At 45.4% G+C, this 20,671-nt stretch overlaps 1 protein-coding gene across 5 annotated transcripts in view; it reads right to left on the bottom strand.

Annotated features, from left to right (window-relative positions):
* CFAP36 (cilia and flagella associated protein 36) overlaps positions 1 to 20,671 on the bottom strand; it is a 170,991-nt gene that overhangs the window by 87,898 nt on the left and 62,422 nt on the right. For all 5 annotated transcript variants that reach the window (XM_068130035.2, XM_068130033.2, XM_078786326.1 and 2 more), the window contains one exon: positions 7,241 to 7,376. In XM_068130035.2, the coding sequence (XP_067986136.1) occupies positions 7,241 to 7,376 (136 nt within the window). The remainder of the gene's footprint in view (positions 1 to 7,240; positions 7,377 to 20,671) is intronic.

Raw genomic sequence — 20,671 nt, 5'->3', positions numbered from 1 at the left:
ATATATATATATATATATATATATATATATATATATATATATATATATATATATACATACATACATACATACATATATATATAGATACAGTCACGTGAAAAAGTAAGTACACCCCATGTAAAGTTTTGACTTTTTCAACAAATTTCAACATACAGCTTAGGGTGGGCTTCAAAAAATCAAAATGCAGATTTTCTCCGAGACATGGTCTATTTTTGTTCCTTTTGGTGTCAAAGGAAACCACACCAAATTTGAATGGAATCCAATAATATTTAGGGGTGCCACATCAGTGATGAATTCTCCCCCATGCAAAAATAGGAATTCCCATTTTTTGGGCTGTATATACACAAAATAAATACATAATTATATATATACATTAAATATAATATTAAAAATAAATATATAGTAAATATACATTAAATAATAAATATACATAAATACACATTATACATTATATATATACAATATATTATACATACAGTTTTGAGACTTCCTATGATCACTATCTGGGCAATTTTCATGCATGTTTTGTACAGGTTCCCGGGGTCAGGGGTACGCTTTTTTAGTGTGTAATATGCAGGCCTAACTTATTGACTGTGGCTCTTTTGTAGAGAGTGACCCTGTGGAGTAAGAATTAACAGGATTTTACCCACATTCTTGCTTATTTTGCAGATATGGCATGTGCTAGTCCCAGTGTTTCATTGAAAACTCGGGCTCAGGATAATGTGTATCTCATTGGGTCCACTTCTGGAGATGCCATCAAAGGTGCCAAGCTCCCGACTGTGCATCAATCTCTTGTCCTGTTTTTCCATCACCTGAAGAAGGAGAATCGCACTGCCCGGGAGAGTGCAACCCTCACCATTGAAGAGGTTGTGAAGTTCTGGGAAAAAGCTCACCTACCTACAACGACGAAGCAGCACTGCATCCATCGTTTGGAGAGGCTATATGAAGAATGGAGGAGCCTCCAAAAAGGTGCAAAGCGGGGTGGTGCGACCCAAGAGAAAAAGGAAGCATCCTTCAAGGCCTCCTTGGAGAAGACGTTTGATCTTAGGCATGCAGATTCGGAGGCCATAATCACCAACCCCGAGGACAGGAAGTTTCTTCACGATCAATTCTCAGAGAGGAAGGCTTCAATGGGATCTGTAGACACTGTGTTGGAAGCAAAAACGTTCTTGTGTGTTTGAAAGATCAGCAGCCACGAGATGATTATCGTGAACTCCTAGAACCGACTGTCATCTACATGGGAGGAATCCCACCTCGTGGAATCCGGATCATGGCTCCAGGAGCAATGCACAGAGCCAGATGGATGGCAAAAGCACTATATTCACTACAGGTGTTCATGTTTCGGTCAGAGTTCCACTTGACACTTCGAGAGGCGAGAGAACTCCGAGCCTTCAACATTTTTGTCTGCCTTGTGTATGTACAGGCTTGGTTTCGGGCTCCACAAGCTATTGAGGCTCCCCTGAATGACATTAACCTCTTCAAGAAGTTGGAAAAGTTTGAACAAATCAATCAGAAGATGGCTCAGGCAGCCTTGAAGGCACTTGGCTGCCACACGTGGTACATGAGCCCAGTACTAGTGGCATTTGCATTCTTTGACACCAGAATTGACAAAGAAAGCAAGATCAATATGATTGAAGCATTGAAAAATGACGGTGAAAACCCCTCTCCAAAGAGACCAGCTATCAAACGAGGAACCGCCCTGTCAATCGCTGGCCTCATAACAAAACACACACCAAGCATTTCTTCAGCATCCTAGGGACCCCAACTGATTGGATGGATAAGGATACTGGTTCATGGGAGCAAGGAACCAGCTTTCAGGAAGCAAAGAAAGCTGCCAGTGGCTTAGTCATGGTGAACGACAGGGCAGAAAGGGGTGTCGCATTGATACAAGACTACAATAAGCTCCTTACAAAGGATGAAGAGCAAAAGCAAGCTCTGCTCCAAGTTGTTGCTGCTCACAGGAAGATGTACCCCGATGCCAAGAAGGCAACAGTGGTGAAACAGGCCCAGAAATAGGAGTTACATTTGTCATTATATTTGGGTTTTTTAATATTATGTGATATGGTGTCTCTTCATTTTATGAACTGAACATTTGGATTGTTATCATTGAATTTGAGTTTTCATAGCAATATAGTGCTATTTGTGCAGCTATTGTAACTTGTGTTTGCTAGAATACAAAGAAAGTGAGTGGAGGGTGGATTTTCATGAAACAAACTTCTGGTTTTGCTTTCGATCCATATATAGAAAAGTTTTGTAGACACCTTTAGTTTGAAGGCTGATGTGGCACCCCTAAATAAAATCAGATTGCTTTCATATTTGGTGTCTTTTCATTTTGGAACAAAAGGAACAACAAAAAGCCATGTCCCAGTAAATATTAAAAAAAATTATTTTGAGCACCACCCTAATACAGCTATTTGATCTTCATTTCAACAATATTGATAGATAAAGGTGATCAAATGATATAACAAATATCATGAAACATTTACATTTTGTAGTCCATTGTATAATTTAAATAAACATAAATGCAAGTTTCACATGTGGAAAAAGTAAGTACACCCCTACATTTATCACTACTTCAAACACCTAAAATTAGAATCAGGTGCACCAGCTCAGGTGCAAATGATTAGAACATCGTCAGAGAGGATCTTGGAGGAACCTGTCTTATTTAAACCTCAGACATTTAGTTTGGTTTGCTCTTTGTTGAAGTGTGCGGCATCACCATGCCTAGATCAAAAGAGCTCTCTGAGGCCTTAAGAAAGAAGGTTATAGATGCCGACGAGTCTGGGAAGGGATTTAAAAAGATCTTGAAACAATTTGAAATCAATCATTCGACTGTCCGGAAGATCATCTACAAGTGGAGAAGATTCCAGACAACTGCCAACTTGTTCAGGCCAAACCGCCCCAGCAAGTTCAGCCCGAGAGCAGACCGCAAGATGCTGAAAGAAGTCTCTAAGAACCCCAGAATGTCATCACGGGACCTACAGGAAGCTCTTGCCTCTGTTGATGTCAAAGTGCACGAGTCTACCATTAGAAAGAGGCTGCACACATTTGATCTACATGGGAGGTATGCCAGGAGGAAACCTTTGCTGTCCAGAAAGAACATCAGGGCAAGACTAAAGTTTGCCAATGAACACCTAGGCAAAGACCAGCACTTCTGGAACAATGTGCTCTGGACAGATGAGTGGCCACAGTAGAGCCACAGAGTCAACGGTAGAGCTATTTGGCCACAGTACCAGAAGACATGTTTTGCGAAAACCAAAGACAGCATTTGACCACAAGAACCTGATACCAACTGTAAAGCATGGTGGTGGAAATATTATGGTTTGGGGCAGCTTTGCTGCATCAGGGCCTGGGCAGCTCACCATCATAAAATCCACGATGAATTCTTCATTGTACGAGAGGGTGCTTGAGGATAATGTGAGGCCATCTGTCGGAGAGTTGAAGATCAACCGAAGGTGGACCTTGCAACATGGCAATGACCCTAAACATACCAGTAAATCCACCAAGGAATGGCTGAAAAGAAAGAAATGGAGGGTTTTGGAATGGCCAAGTCAAAGCTCGGATCTAAATCCCATCGAGATGTTGTGGGGGGATTTGAAACGAGCTGTGCATGCAAGAAACCCCTCAAACATCGCACAGCTGAAACAATTCTGCATGGAGGAGTGGGCAAAAATTTCTCCCAGTCGATGCCAGAGACTGGTAGACAGTTATAAGAAAGGCCTACTTGAGGTTGTTTCTGCCAAAGGGGGCAATACCACCTATTAGAGCCAAGGGTGTACTTACTTTTTCCACATGCGAAATTTGCATTTATGTTCATTTAAATTATACAACGCACTACAAAATGTAAATGTTTCATGATATTTGTTATATTATATCACCTTTATCTCTCAATATTGTTGAAATGAAGATCAAATAGCTGTATGTTGAAATATGTTGAAAAAGTCAAAACTTAAATGGGGTGTACTTACTTTTTCACGTGACTGTATATTAGGGTGATTTTATAATATGTGGGAAAACCTTAATCAAACAAGATGGCAATGCAGAACTCATTATTCTATGTGGTAATTTAAAAAAAGTAACACTTGCAAAATTTCAACTGAATTCATTGTGTTTTAGGGATTGCTCAAAGCCACCAAAGTTTTACACTATGTCAACATTATACGCCATCACTAAAAAATACAACAGTGTTTGCCCAAAACCTTTTGATCATTTACTGGTGTGTGCAGAATCAGTACAGTGCACAACAACAAGGGTTACTTCTGCAGAGCAGCTTTTGAGGCCTTTGGGAATGCCTTTCTGTGTGCCTCAACTACCTGAAGGAGGTACTGGACCTGCTCCTCATCCTTTGTCCTGGATTTTGTAGTGAAGGACTGAATAAGCAACACCCCTCGTTCTGCATTATCATTGATAACATTGAGTGATGAAACCTGCTGTTGTGCCTAGCAGAATGATTCATCCTGCTCCGAGTCAGCAGAGTCCACATCCAACCTTAACCCTCACCACCCTAACCCGAACAACTCAAACGAGTTCCAGTGGCCTTTTGTGCAAACTCAGAATCTAAAATCCTGAAAACAAACAGAAACACAATTACAAACAGTTCAAATTCAACATTTGAAAAAAAGTTTAAATAAACAAGAAAGTTAAGTTCAACCTTCTTGTATCTACGACATCTATACGTACAAGGCTAAAGTTACAACATGTTTGAGCAACCTTTAAATATTAATAACTGCTCACAAAAATTTGCATGAGTTACTTTTTCATTAAATGTCACAAAATGGTGGCTTCTGCTAATTTGAATTCCGAAGTTCATTTTTTTTAAATCACCCTAATATATACACAAAGAATTAAGTTAAGCACCCCCCCCCGTTTTTTTACAACCTCGCACATTACAAGTTTGTTGTCGTCAAAACAGTGTAATATACCCATGATATTGCTATATTTTCTGGAGAAGTGATATTATGGTCACATAAAAACATAACAATCATGCCGTTTTCAATATTTTATTCTGAATAATTTAAGGTGAAATTTTTTGGGAATTTTAGGCATATTTTCACCTCAATTTAAGTATGGAGCTATAGGTCCATCACGGACAGTGTGGATGACGTTTATGTTTTCTAACGTACAGTCATTGTTCTGAGAAGACCTCTAGCGATCTTTGCGTCAATAACGTGTGTAGGACCCACGTGATCGGATCACTGACTCAACCCTACGTCTCATAGACCCTGTAAGCCGTCGTATGCGTTGCTGTGGCAGGTTGTTCCATTCCCGATGTAATGCACGTTCCAATTCATCCAGATTGGCTATTGGAGGGACCATCTTCGCAATTTGTCGTCCCAACATGTCCCAAACGTGCTCGAGGGGGTTCAGGTCAGGACTGTATGCAGGCCAGGGGATGGTTGTCACAGCACCTTGCTCCAGCAAGGCTCGGACGCGTCTCGCACGGTGAGGCCTGGCGTTGTCATCCATGAAGATGGGTCTGCTGGCGAGGGTGTGGTCATCGAAGTGCGGGATTACGGTGGTATTCAGGATTTCCTCGGCATATCGCTCTCCGTTGAGGTTACCTCGCACAGTTATCAGGTCCAACTTACAGTCATGGGAGAAGCATCCCCAGACCATAATCGAGCCACCACCAAAGGGTACCGTTGGTTGAATGTTTTTAGGTGCATACGCGGTGTTTTTGTGGCGCCACACCCGAACACGCCCATCTGTCACGTACAGCAAGAACCGGCTTTCATCCGACCAATGAACTCGCCTCCAAGACCGGATGTTCCATCCACGTCGCGCTAGGCACCATGCCAAACGCTCCCTCTGATGTCGTTTGAGTAGCCTTGGACGCTTGATCACTCGTCTTGACCTTAAACCGGCCGATTTCAGGCGGTTCCTCACGGTACGGTGACATAGCCTTCTGTTGGGCAGCCAGTTGTCCTTCAGGAAATGGCTCGAGGCGAAGGGATATCGTCGCACCAGTCTCAAAAGCGCTCTGTCTTGGCGGACTGTTGTCACGCGAGGTCTTCCAGACCTTGGGCGGTCCTGCACCGCATCCGTTTCCTGGTGTTTCTGCACCAACCGACTGATCACCGAATGGTGGTAACCAAACGTTCGAGCTACAGCTTTTCTGGACATTCCGGACTCGATCATGCCTATTATCCGCCATCGTTCTCCGTCCGACAACCGTCTACGAGCCACCATTACGAGAAAATGACCATGTAACCCCCACACGAGCTCAGGCGTGACTTGCAATAACCCGTGATGATAGTGCATTTACAGAAAATCACGACCACGTGGATGATAACACGTGCTGCACGAGCGATGGGCGTCACAGATGAGTGCACTCATCTGCATTTCATCAATGGATAATTGCTAATGTCATACCAATCATTATTTGATCTCACATACCTTAGAATATATGCCAATGTATACATATACACAAAGAATATATATTAGGGGGTGCTTACCTTAATTCGTTGTGTAGGGGTGCTTAACTTAATTATTTGTGTATATATGTGTATATCAGGTAATGAACGGCGGTTGGGAATTATATCCAATACGTCCATGTTATCGTTCCCCAACCTGTAGTTTTGTTTAAAAAAAAAACAACGTTTCAGGCAGCAACCCAGCATGCACTGGGCCTCCACTAGCCTTTATCAAGAGAAATTCCCTTGTTGACCTCCTCCCAGATATACCTGGGAGAAGGGGTGGGCCTATTCTGTCAACCAGTCACAAAGCTGAGTTGTGAGGCCTCGTGACCATTGACCCGTGATAGGCTTATGTTGCCAGTGTTTTGTGCGTGTTTGAGCGGTGTATTGTGTTTTGTTATCCTTGTCGCCTGTGTCGGTTATGTCCCACTTTGTCCTTGTCCTCCTCCCAGCATCGGTGTCTCTTTGGTGTATTTATGAATGAGAGGTCCGTATGCCTGTGGTAACACCACAGTCTCCTCTGTCAACGGTGCCCTCGTTTGTTCCGTTATGGGACAATGTGAATGTGAAGGCGGCATCCCCGAACCGGGCCAGGAAGCGAATCCTGGAGGCATTGCACACTGGCCAAACGATATATATATATATATATATATATATATCGCCACTAGATGCAAATCCTCCACAATGCAAAAAGCAGGAAGGATTGATGGGTAAAATGAGCATGATTTCGTTTCCTCAAAGGTAAAGATTAATCTAATGTTCATATGAATTTAGAAACACATGAAAAATGAAGCAAGCAATTAACCAAAGAACACAAAATATACCTCAGGCTTGCTCAACTCAGTGGCCTCTGAGAGACCACACATATAATCTTGGGGTGACGGAGAAGCTGACGTTGTGATTGATCTGCATGCTTCCAGCCGCTGTTGCTGTTCACGATCATACTCTTCTTTGGACAGACTGTCAGAAGACGTGTGAAAGTGCAACAGTTCACTCCAGTCGTTATCGTGTGCTGTACTTCCTCGCAATTTAAAATCACAATAAATCCAAACGTGGGAGTATTGATAACAAATTAAGTTGCTCCGAACACATAGTCACATTATCAGGCTTCCTCCCAAACACACCTCAAGGATTACACACATAGCACACCCTAAGGTTTATACATATACACAATGCACACCCTAAGGTTTATACATATGCACATAGCACACCCACACCCGAAGGTTTATACATATGCACATAGCACACCCACACCCACACCCACACCCGAAGGTTTATACATCTACACATAGCACACCCTAAGGTTTATACATACATGCATAGCACACCCTAAGGTTTATACATATGCACATAGCACACAGTAAGGTTTATACATATACACATTGCACACCCTAAGGTTTATACATATGTGTTGTGATTGGTACTACGTACTGCGTAGTGACGTCTGGGGGCGTGGTTTCAGTGGTTGATGGCGGCTCGTCATGATGGCCGTGTGCTCTGTGGGAGCTTGGTATCGTCTTTAATAAACCACCTGATTAAAGGAGATTCCTGAACTTACTACATGGTGGCAGCGTGGGATCGTGAAGATCAACAAGCAGTTTGAAGTTTGGTCTTGTTTTTCTTTGCGGATTACCACGGCGGCACGTTCCGTGTTTTTTTCAACATGGCGAAGTTCCCGACAATGGACTGGTCCAGCTCGGACCTGGCGGAGACCTTCAAGTTATTCAAGCAACGAATGAACTTGGTGCTGTCGGACGAGGGCATCAATACTAAAGCCAGACAGGCCATCAAGATTCAGATTTCGGCAGCAAGAAGGAGAGTCCATTGATGATTTCGTCAACCGATGCCGACGGAAGGGAAGGTTGTGCAATTTCTCCGAGGCAGAATTCTCGGAACGGATTATCGAGTTGATTGTTGCGAGCACCCCACATGATGATTTTCAAAAGCATCTGCTCGACCAGGAGGTCGGGTACGACATGGACCTGGTTTTAAGTGAGGGACGCAAGTACGAAGCAATGGTAATCGGAAAGCAGGCCATCCAGAAGATGGAAGGGCCTTCATCGTCTGTGAATGCCATGACACATCGACAAAAGTGCAAAAAGTGTGGACTATCACATCCACCACGGAACTGCCCAGCATACAATGATTATTGTAAGTATTGTGGTGAACGGGGACACTGGGCCCGTTGTTGTGAAAATCCCAAACGAAGCACGGGATATGCTGATGGATACGAGTGGAGCCGCCGTCCTGCAATGGGTGGAAGAGGCTGTCGAGTCATCAGAAGCAAGTTGAGAGGTATGCTTCGGGGAAGTAACAATAATGGGACCTCGGTGAATGAAGTGTCGGGGTATTGTCCTGAAGGCGATGAAGACAGTTACGAAAGTGACACTGACGCATATGAACACACCAAGCCGTTTCACGTGATCAGGGTATCCGCACTGTGTATGAAGGAGACGAGGGATGAAGTGTACACATTGTTGAACATTGTATGCCCTGATATGAAAGGTGTATACAAACTGCAGTTGAAAGTGGATACAGGTGCGTCAGGGAATACTTTGCCAATGCGTATTGTGAAGGACATGTATGGAAACAAATGGATGTCAAAACTGACTCCGCTTGGTGGGACCAAGCTCACTGCTTACAATGGCAGTGAGATCAAGCGTCATGGAATCCTCAAGCTTTTGTGTCGATATAAAGACTCAGATTGGTTCAAGTACAGGTTCTATGTGGTTGAAGTACCTGGACCTGCAGTACTTGGACTACCAGCGTGTGAACGGCTCAACATCGTCACCATAAGCAGCATTGCTGGGCAACGGAGGACATTGCTGAAGGCTGCACCTACAGCATCAAGGATTCCGAAACCAATGCGCCATGAGGAACAGGCCTACAAGGTGAATTCCGTGGATGATTTGAAAAGGCTGTTCCCGGACAGGTTTGACTGCATTGGGAATTTTAAAGGAAAAGTGAGGCTTCATCTAAAGCCTGATGCAAAGGCATCGATTGACGCACCAAAGAAGTGTAGTGTTCACATCAAAGGGAAGTTGAAGGAGGAACTAATGAAAATGGAAAAACAGGGTATCATCAGGAAAGTGGACTATCATACGGATTGGTGCTCTTCCATCTGTAATAGTGTAAAGAAAGATGGGAGCTTAAGAGTATGTCTCGATCCGAAACGCCTGAACTCTTGGCTGAAGAGGTGTCCACATAAAATACCGACATTAGACGAGCTGAACCCAGAATTTGCTGACGCCACATTATTCTCAAAATTAGATGCTCGGGCTGGTTATTGGGCTGTGTATCTGGATGACGAAAGCCAGGATTTGACCACATTCCGCACACCTTTTGGGTGCTGGTGCTTCAGGAGATTGCCATTTGGGTTATGTGTCAGCCAGGATCTGTTCCAGCAAGCCATGGACCGCATACTCGAGCAAGCACCAGGTTGTATTGGTATCTCCGATGATGTGGCAGTATCAGGCCGAACTGAAGAGGAGCATGATCGTAATCTTCTGAACCTGATGAAAGTAGCACGAAGAGAGGGTCTGGTTTTCAACTCTTTAAAATGTATCATCAAGACTGACCGTATCAACTTCTTCGGCTCGATCTACAGCAAACAAGGAATCTCACCTGATCCTGGGAAGATCTGCGACATCCGGAAGATGCTGTCACCGCAGGACAAGGAAGACTTGAGCCGATTCATTGGACTGATGAACTGTCACCACATATTCCCCACTTTGCGGATAAAGTGGCACCCCTCCGAGATTTACTGAAGAATGGAGTGCCATTCATGTGGCAGGAAGACCATCAGTTTGCATTTGAGCAACTGAAACAGAGTGTTGATGCAGACGCCTGTCTAACATACTATCATCATGACAAGGGGACAGTTTTGGAAGTAGATGCGTCACAGAAGGGACTGGGTGCATGCCTTTTGCAGGATGACAAGCCTGTTGCTTTTGCGTCACGTACTCTGACACCCACTCAGTTTGCATATTCAAACATTGAACGAGAAACCCTGGCCCTTGTTGCTGGCATACAGAAGTTCCATACTTATGTGTTTGGTAAACGCTTCAAGGTATACACAGACCACAATCCATTGGTCATGATCATCAGCAAACCGCTTACAAGCGCCTCTCCATGGCTTCAGTGCCTTCTTGTGAAAATCCAAGGCTACGATTTTGATCTGGAGTATAAGGCCGGCCGTGAGATGACGCTATCAGACATGCTGTTGAGGCTACCGAACCCAGAGAACAATCAGGAACTGCAGCTGGACACACGTGTAGATGGTATTGAGCTTGATGATGTGGAAGATCATTATCGCTTTGACCTCATTGATTTCAGCTCAAGGAAACAGGACCAACTCGGAGAGTGTGGACAGGCTGATAGAACCTTTCGAGCATTGCAGCATTGTTCATCGAGGGTGGCCTGCTAGGATTACAGAGCTGCCTGTGGACCTACGTCCGTACTGGCCATACCGTGATGAAATTGGTACTTGTGACGGTGTTCTCTTCAAAGGTCGACAGGTCCTAATTCCAGAGCAGCTACGGAAGGATATCCTCGACCAGCTCCATGAGGCGCACATGGGGATCGAAAAGACAAAACGTCTAGCACGCGAATGTGTTTACTGGCCAAGTATATATCTGGACATTGAGAGAGCTGTCAGAACATGCAAGGCATGTCAAGAGAACCAACCAGAACAAAGGCATGAGGCTATGATAGCTCATGAGATACCAGCGGTACCATGGACAAAGGTAGCCAGTGATATGTGTGAGCTACATGGGCAGACCTACCTCTTGGTGACGGATTATTACACCAAGTACCCAGTTGCGAAGAGAATGGAATACACGACGAGCAGTGCAGTAGCCAAGGCCACATCTGAATGTTTCAGTATGTTCGGCCCACCTCTGGAGATCATATCGGACAATGGACCTCAATATGTGGGTAAGCCGTACCGTGATATGTGTACCAAATGGAATGTAAAACACACGACAACATCGCCGAGGTATCCACGCAGTAATGGATTGGTTGAGAGACAAGTTCAAACAGTGAAGAACGATCAAAAAGTGTATTAGATCAGGGAGTGACATAGATATTGCACTACAACACCTGAGGTGCACACCTGTAGATTCCCACCTCCCAAGTCCAAGCGAAATGCTGTTCAACCGGCCCATACGCACCAACCTACCAAGTCGTATGTTGGTTCCTGCACAACAAAGGCATCAGGAAATTCAGGAACGATTGAAGGAACGTGGAGACCGGATGGCGAAGCAATACAACAGAACGGCTGGGCCGCAATTACCTGAATTGGCTATTGGACATCGGGTTCGGATTCTGAACAAGGACACGCACCAATGGTACCCCGGGAAAGTTGTGGCTCGCTGTGATGAACCCCGCTCGTATATAGTACAGACGCCTTACGGGACGCATCTTCGAAGAACCAGGGCACATTTGCGTGAACTTCATCCACCCGATTGTGGCGCAAAGTGGAAGGACGAACTGACCCAACCAACACATCAAAGTCTACCAACTGCTCGACACGTACATTTCAACAACGACACTTCAGCAATGGAAACTAATGGCTGCTCCAGCTCCAAGGATGACGAGAGTGCTGAGACAACAAGGCCGGACAACTCTCCGTACTCGACCAGATCAGGCCGTGTGATTCGAAAACCATCGAGATATCGTGATAGTGAATAACGACCACCAGAAATCAGCCCTTGTAATATTGGTGCAGAGACAATGCGTTGATTGGAATGATTCTGTGTTTTCTCTGTTTTAGCTAATCATACTGAGCAGTAATTACATTTTGGTTAAGAGTTATAACAGTAACCCCAGATCCCATCTATGTGTGGTTCAAGTTGTGTCTGATTGTGTTTATTATTTTGATTTAGTTTCGTAGTGTTTTGTTGCATACAAACATAATAATTTCAATGAAAGGGAGATGTTGTGATTGGTACTACGTACTGCGTAGTGACGTCTGGGGGCGTAGTTTCAGTGGTTGATGGCGGCTCGTCATGATGGCCGTGTGCTCTGTGAGAGCTTGGTATCATCTTTAATAAACCACTTGATTAAAGGAGATTCCTGAACTTACTACAATATGCACATAGCACACAGTAAGGTTTATACATCTACACATAGCACACCCTAAGGTATATACACACACACACATTGCACACCCTAAGGTTTATAGATATGCACATAGCACACAGTAAGGTTTATACATATACACATTGCACACCCTAAGGTTTATACATATACACGTAGCATATACTAAGGTTTATACATATATGCACATAGCACACCCTAATGTTACGGATACGTCACTTCCGTTGTGGTGGTTTGCATCAACTATAAATATTGCTGATTCCATGTACTAGTATTGTTTTCAAAAGGTTTATTGTTCATGAACTGTTTTCAAAAGGTAAAAAAGTTAATGTTAAAAGAAACAGGAAACCGGATCGGGAAGCGAATGACGAAGAAGAAGAAGAGGGGGAACAAGCGTTACGCCTAGGTCCCCCGTCGGTGAAGTGATGTGAGTTGACAAAGTGGAAGACGCAGAAAACATGCTATGATATGATATTTCGCTCACAAGGTTCAGACATACATGGAGGCGGCCATCTTGGATTTTGACGTGGCGACCCAATTTTCAATGGCGTTCTTCCTTCTGCCTAGATACACCCAAACACCAGATTAGAAGTTGGTACTTTGCTTATTTTTCCAAGATATTTCACTCACAAAGTTCAGACATATATATGGTGGCGGCCATCTTGGATTTTGACGTGGCGACCCAATTTACAATAGCGTTCTTCCTTATGCCGAGATACACCCACACACCAAATTAGAAGTTGGTACTTCGCTTATTTTTCAAGATATTCATCTCACAAGGTTCAGACATACATGGCGGCGGCCATATTGGATTTTGACGTGGCGGCCCAATTTTAAACAGCCTTCTTGCTTGTGCCTAGATACACCCACAGACCAGATTAGAAGTTGGTACTTCGCTTATTTTTCAAGATATTTCGCTCACAAGGTTCAGACATATATATGGTGGCGGCCATCTTGGATTTTGACGTGGCGACCCAATTTTCAATAGCATTCTTCCTTATGCCGAGATACACCCACACACCAAATTAGAAGTTGGTACTTCGCTTATTTTTCAAGATATTTATCTCACAAGGTTCAGACATACATGGCGGCGGCCATCTTGGATTTTGACGTGGCGACCCAATTTTAAACAGCGTTCTTCCTTGTGCCTAGATACAGCCAAACACCAGATTAAAAGTTGGTACTTCGCTTATTTTTCGAGATATTTCGCTCACAAGGTTCAGACATACATGGCGGCGGTCATCTTGGATTTTGACGTGGCGACCCAATTTTCAATAGCGTTCTTCCTTATGCCTAGATACACCCACACACCAGATTAGAAGTTGGTACTTCGCTTATTTTTCAAGATCTCACAAGGTTCAGACATACATGGCATCAGACATACATGGCGGCGGCCATCTTGGATTTTGACGTGGGTTGCACCCACACACCAAATTTGAATGCGGTCCTTCACTTACGCCCGCACGCAAACACGCACGCACGCAAACACGCACGCACGGACGGACGGACGGACACATGGACGGAGGGGAAAGCCATAGTCCCCCTTTCGCTACGCTGTGCGACGGGGGACAAAAAAAGAAAGTGGGTGGAGCGAGTGAGTCGGACAAGAAAGCCGAGTTGCTCCGAGTTCGGAATCGAACGTTGTCGAACGGGAGTCGCTAGCGAACTTTCGGGATTCCCGGGAAAGGGTTTTTTTCAAGATGGTGCTTGTACCACCTGGCCTTGTACCATGACGTCATGATTGTCATTAAAATATTCTAAAGGAGGAGGCACTCCTATGGTGAAAATTTCATGTCCATCAGACCAGCAGTTGCTGAAAATTTTAAAATAATGATCGGATGGATGTGTTGTATTTGTCGAATTATGACGTCATAGCGAAGGCACTGATGACCATCATTAACATATCTTATTCCCCATAGGGAGTAGTTGACAATGAGCCAGTTCTCAATTTTTTCCATTGAGTGGTTTCAGAGATATAGAGGTGCGAAGTTTTTCCAAGATGGTGCCTGTACCACGTGACCTATGACTCCATAATCATTAAAATATTATACAGGAGGAGGCGCTCCTATGGTGAAAATTTCATGTCAATCGGACCAACGGTTGCCGAGAAAATGAATTTTTAAAATGCAGACATGCACGGCATACATACGGCACATGTACGTACAAGAATGCTTAACCCCACTTTTTGCTTCACGAGCACAGGGTAATAAATAAAAGCATTAAAATGTGTGTGTGTGGTGCGTTTGCCTGCACTCCGCTGGCGTCCGTGACGTCTGGTGTCGTCTCAGGTCCCGCGTCCCTGCACGGGAAACACGCCTTGGCGCGAAGTCCATTCACCCCCAGCCACTGAACGTGAAGCGAGCAGGCCCTCGCTCCTTCCTATCCGTCAGCACCACAAAGCACCGAGGTGAGACAAGACAAGGATGCGTCCGCCCAGAGTGTGCACGAACTGCAACTGCCCGAAATGCCCCCCAGAGTCCACAGAGTACAAACTGCGACAGCTTGTATTGAATAAGAACAAGAGACAGCACACAAACTCCGACCGTCTGCCACGAACGTCGAAACCAAGGCAGTAAAAAATGGTGACCGCTTCGCCTTTTTGTCCCTGGTGCTTGAACGTCATATGATGACGTCCATGCGTGCTCCAATCAAAGAGTCCATCGTAGCAGTCCATCGCCCTGACCAATCATCACCTCTCGGGGCGGGGCCACACGGCCCCTCTTGCTGGCCCTTGCGATGACTCGGCTGGTAGCGTCAGTGGCAGTGTTTAAATGTCTAAATCCGGTAGCTTTTATTTAGTGTTATTTAATTTAGGTGCGGAGTGCATGGCTGGTGTTGCAGATCTCATAAGGAACGAAGGGAAAACCACAAGGTCAATTTACATACAGGGGATTATTCCTTATATCCTAACTAATTAGCATAGCTCCACCCCTCACCATGGAGACACATACAATCTTACCGGACATGCGGGCCTATTTAGTTACAAGAGGGAGGGTTTCTACACGACATATGGAGCACACTACACTATACAATCCTACCTGGCCTAAAGTATTTCATGAGCTACCCCCATGAATGTAACACAGCCCCCCCTGCCCCCTGGAACCGTAGCTCCTGCAAGGTTCACTGCAGGCATTACCGTTCCAGCCTTAACACTTACTGACTCACACTTAATTAGCCTATGAAATAAATTAGGAGGGGCTGTGGGAAACAAGCCATAGCTAACTTATCTGTTCACCTTAATGTTCTACACCCCTTCCCAACATTTCAAATATTTAAAACTCTTGTGTCCGCGCTCCTAACTCCTGGGGCGATAAGAAAAATGTCAAAACACAAATTCTACCTTAACCACGAAACCTTAATAAAATTCAAGAACATTTGTACAAGCCTGGGTTCCTCTAAAGACCACGTCCCCCAGTGGATGCCACAATACCCAAAGTTACCTGCAGAGCCATCCCAATTTTCCCAGATTTCCGCGGCCCCTGTCCTGGTGATATAGGTGAGTGACATGGCATGGTGGATCTTCCCCAGTGCACTCACACTAAACCCAATAATCATTCACACACATTGCAATAATCATCAAAGCACTTATTTCACCCCCCTGCAAGACCATGGCTTCGATGTCATAACACATGTGTGATCCTCAACTAGGCAGTGGGGAGGTACCGTACAAGCATGATGGTGGGGGCGCTTCAGGCTGTGGTGCCCGCAGTCCCAAAAGCAAGTGCCCGACTTGCAACTTCTTCACCACCAATCCCTCCCCACCCCCTTCAATTCTCGGCCCTGTGACAGCCAAGCAGCTCCTTAGCTGTCGTCCCGCCGGGAAGGTCTCCACACCAGGCTCCTTTGCCTCAGGCTCACATAGCTGCCAAGGTCACCAGGGGTCTCCATACCTCAAGGCGCCCTCCCCAGACGGGTTTCCAATTGCCAGACACCACTCGTGGGCAAATTACATCGGGGGGGGGGGGGGGGGCACAGTCACCGCTCCTCCAGAGCTTGATCCGTACCTGCGGACACACACACCTTCCCCACCCACAAAATCCGTAGTAACATTTCCTCCCCCGCTGCCATTCAATCCTCAACACATATTTCAATAAAAAGATACTGCCATGGCCTGCTTACATGTGAATTTCCCATATTCACACTTCAATCACATCACAATCCTTTCTTACGACCCTTTAAAAACACAAAACCTCTACACATAAACAAATGCCACCCACAAGACACTTTGTAGCAGAGACTCAGATCCCCTCACCGACCATGTCATTATTCTCACACGCCCCCATTCCAAATTACTCACGTCCCAATTTATGAGCAAGAACCGAAGCCCTGGGACAGTAAACATGAAGGCCGCTTACCTTAAGTGCAGGTAGGTCGGGTCCAAGAGTGCCATCCACCCTACCTAATACCAAATTTGTCCCATTGGACCAATCCATTTCTCCAAATTTCCTTTTTATCCGACTGTACTGGCAGGCATGTGGATCCGCCTCCTCCGGTGACCTTTACTACACTATGACTTTTGGCTACGACAGCTCCGTCCCTCTACCTGCAAGGGCTGTCGGGTAAGCTGAGCAGCCAAAACGCCAACATAGCCCTCGAGTGTCCATAAGGGCACGACCCACCATCCATCCTTCAGCCCCCTGCGAGGAACACGGCTCCACCAGCCCCAGCTGGCCAATGTGGTGAGCACCTGCTGCCAACTCTACCATTCCCAAGGCCTCGGACCTGAGGGGCACGGTAACAGTGCATGGCATCCACATCACATCCCCTGCACCTCTCACATCCCCCAGTCCAGCCAAATGCAGCCCCACAGTGCACACCCACACTTGACCACACCCAAGGTCCAGTTGACAGCCATGTTCCCCCAGGAGACTCAATCCAAGAAGACATGGTCGGCACACCTCAGCCACCCATAGCACCACGTTGACCTCCAGACTGCCCAACTCCATCCATACAACACCGCATACCAATATTGGCGCCGAAGCCTCCGCAGCCACTTGAAGGCTGTGTCCTACTACTCTATCCATTTTGGTCCAAGCCTCCAACACTTTGGTCTAACACACCTGGATCAATAATGGCGTCACTGGTTTCAGTGTCCACCACGGCCTCACAAAATTCTCCCAAAATTTTGCATCTAACCCTGAAATTACCGGTGCCAATTTTTCAACATATCACTATTTTCACCAAAGAAGGGCGCTTCTCAATAAACTTGCCAGCCGAGCATGACCCGTATGCTCGGCTCATTCCAAATTCCCAATCAATCCTATGGCTCTCTTCCCAAGCCGAGAGTCCACAAGTCATGACAGATCATCTGTGGAAGACCATGCTCACACCATCACATTCCACAGATGCTCCAATGGTTGTCCGGTGGGCTATTATCCATCCCTGTCCATGCGGTTCGACCCACGTCCATAGACCAGCACAGCATGGCAGGTCATCACACGCTGGCTGTCCCAGAGTCTCAGGCAGAGGCTGCCAGGGCGCATGCCTGGGCAGTCACCACATTGGGCCCTTGTTGGCCGTTCGTGGTGCCGCCACCAAAGCGCGGCCCACAACACCTCCCCCCCCTAGTGGTCCTCATGATACCCCATACCAGGTGCCTGTGAGAAACCACCTCGGCCCCCTGGAGGTCTCATCCCCCACCAGGGTCCGGAGACCCTGTCGGGCCGCGACACTCGCTCGGGCGGCACCCCGATGGACAAGGAACGCCACACTCCACCAGACCGCCTGTGGGCTCCGGGTTGTACCACGACACCCATGGTCAGACCTCACGTCCAAATATTGCCAGTACAGCCCCCTAGCTGCCGGGCATAACCCAATTTTGAAAGGGGCAAATATTACACGAGGCCGATCCCGTTGACCTCTCCTGGTCCCAATTCCGCAGCCCAGGGACCAATTCCCTCCAAGGCTGTGCCAAATCAAAATCCCATTAACCCTTAGATGCAGGCGTCAAAAATCCTACATAAATGCAACTATTGGGCCTCGGAGGCCCAACGGATGTATTCGTGTAATGTTAAAAAAAAAAATGTTCTCGATTTTTTTTCTTTAATATCCTTTTTCAATCCAAGTCGATGATCATGGATGTGTATTTGCTCACAAAATGTGAATCATTGATCCTATTAGTTGGAAGAATCCCATACAAGTAATGAATCCCTTTTATTTTTTTTGCAAAAACATTTTTTTGTTCTTGGTTTTTCAACTTTTTTTTTCTCGAAACCGTTGAGGCTCATGGAGGAGTATTTGCTCAAGAAATATGATTCACTAATCCTTTTATTTAGAATGTATATATGTCCACAACTGTCAAAAATCCTACACCTATGCAGCCATTGGGCCTCGGAGGCCCCACAAATGTATTCGTGTAACGTTTTTACATTTTCATATTTTTGTCACTGAATTATTTGCAACCAAGTTATAGGAGCATATAATGAGGCTCATATCAAGAAAATAATGATATAACATAGTAGTACAACAACATTTATGCAGGGCCTCGAAGGCCCCAGGCCTGCATTTGTGTGGGATTTTCAGGTTTTAGTGAAGAATGAAGATCTTCCCACAAGCCTGAATGAAATTTTTATTTATTTATGTCACTGAATTTTGTGTAAAAACATGAAAGTCGGTGAAAATGAGGCTCAATCCCAAAAAAATAATTGTACAGCATAGTTTTTGCAACAAAAAAAATCCTTGTGGGCCTCCGAGGCCCAATCACTGCATCCAATGGTTAAATTTAAATCAGGCTTAAGTTTCCACGCACAACCTTTGAGGCTTCCAACCATGCACACTCTGTTTCTGCCCGAAACACAAATAGCGGTGTACACCCAAAGACTTATCCAAAGTGCACCTATGGCTCTCCCCAAACACACGCTAAGGCTTGCATCCACACACACCCTAAGGCTTCCATGCATGGTTATTTTTCATAAAAGCTGAAAAACCTCTGTGCATATACCCGAAGGTCTACTTCACGTGCATCATAGCACATCAGACTTCCCTTGTGTGCAGCATAAATCTAAGCATTTCCCTTTATCTTGTGCATATATACTGCAAGGGTTTATTTTTTAAAGGTGTTTGCCAGCTCAGAATAGGGGTAGGGGAGATGAGGGGCAGGAGAGGATGCAAATTGAGTGGACAAGATGGATACAGAAGGAAACTCTCAGGAGGGAACATTGGAAATTTGGAAGGACAACAAGCATCAAAAACATCATTGTTTTGGATTGGGGTTGATCTAAGATGGTGGTGAACAGCTTTCTTGAAGACCTGGAGGGTAGAGTGAGATTGAAGAGAAGGTGGAAGTTGGTTCCATGGGCAGAATAAAAGAGGAACAACAACAACACAACAACCTGCATTTTAAGGCCATTTTCCCTGCTAGAGCGGGGGTTAGCCTTGCGGTCCCCATGACAATCTTCTCCATCTTGCCCTATTTTCTGCATTTCTCCTTGTTAACCCCCTTGCCCGCATTTCTTCTTCCACCATCTTTAGCCAAGTCTTTCTCGGTCTTCCCCGTCCTCTACTTCCTTCTACATTCATTTCCATCACTCTTCTCAACCAGTCACTTTCATCCTTCCTCAACACATGACCAAACCATCTCAACCTGTTCCTCTTCACAACATCAATCATAGGCTCTATTCCCATCATTTTTCGCAATTCATCATTTGTCTTCCTCTCTCTCAACGATACTCCGCACATCCATCGAACCATTAGCATTTCCACCCTTCGTTGCTGCTCTATGTTCATTACCCATGTCTCGCTCCTATAAATCATAACACTTCTCACACATGCAGCATACACCTTTCCCTTCAGCTTCAACGACACTCCCCTCCTCATCAGCACGCCACTCAGTTCCCGAAACTTCTTCCATGCACATCTCACTCGAGCAACCGTTGCCGAGTCTGATCCACCTTCTCCATTCAGCATGTCTCCGAGGTAGCAAAATGTTTTCACACCTTCCAGGTTCACGCCATCTCCAAGATCCAACTCAACATTTCCTCAATCTGCAGCTCCCTCTGTGCACACCTTACATTTGAATGTAGCTGCCACACTGGTTAATGACCCTCTCAGACCACTACATTTTTGATGAACCCACTCAGCGCACATTGTACATTGAATGGAGTTCACTCCGTCACCCTTCCTGCACACAGCACAGGGCCACTTCCCAGTTCTTTCCA

This window comes from Myxine glutinosa, chromosome 11 (assembly GCF_964187855.1).
Source record: "Myxine glutinosa chromosome 11, kmMyxGlut1.1, whole genome shotgun sequence".
In the NCBI taxonomy this organism is placed as follows: Eukaryota; Metazoa; Chordata; class Myxini; order Myxiniformes; family Myxinidae; genus Myxine; species Myxine glutinosa.
This window is presented reverse-complemented; position numbering and strand designations above follow the sequence as displayed.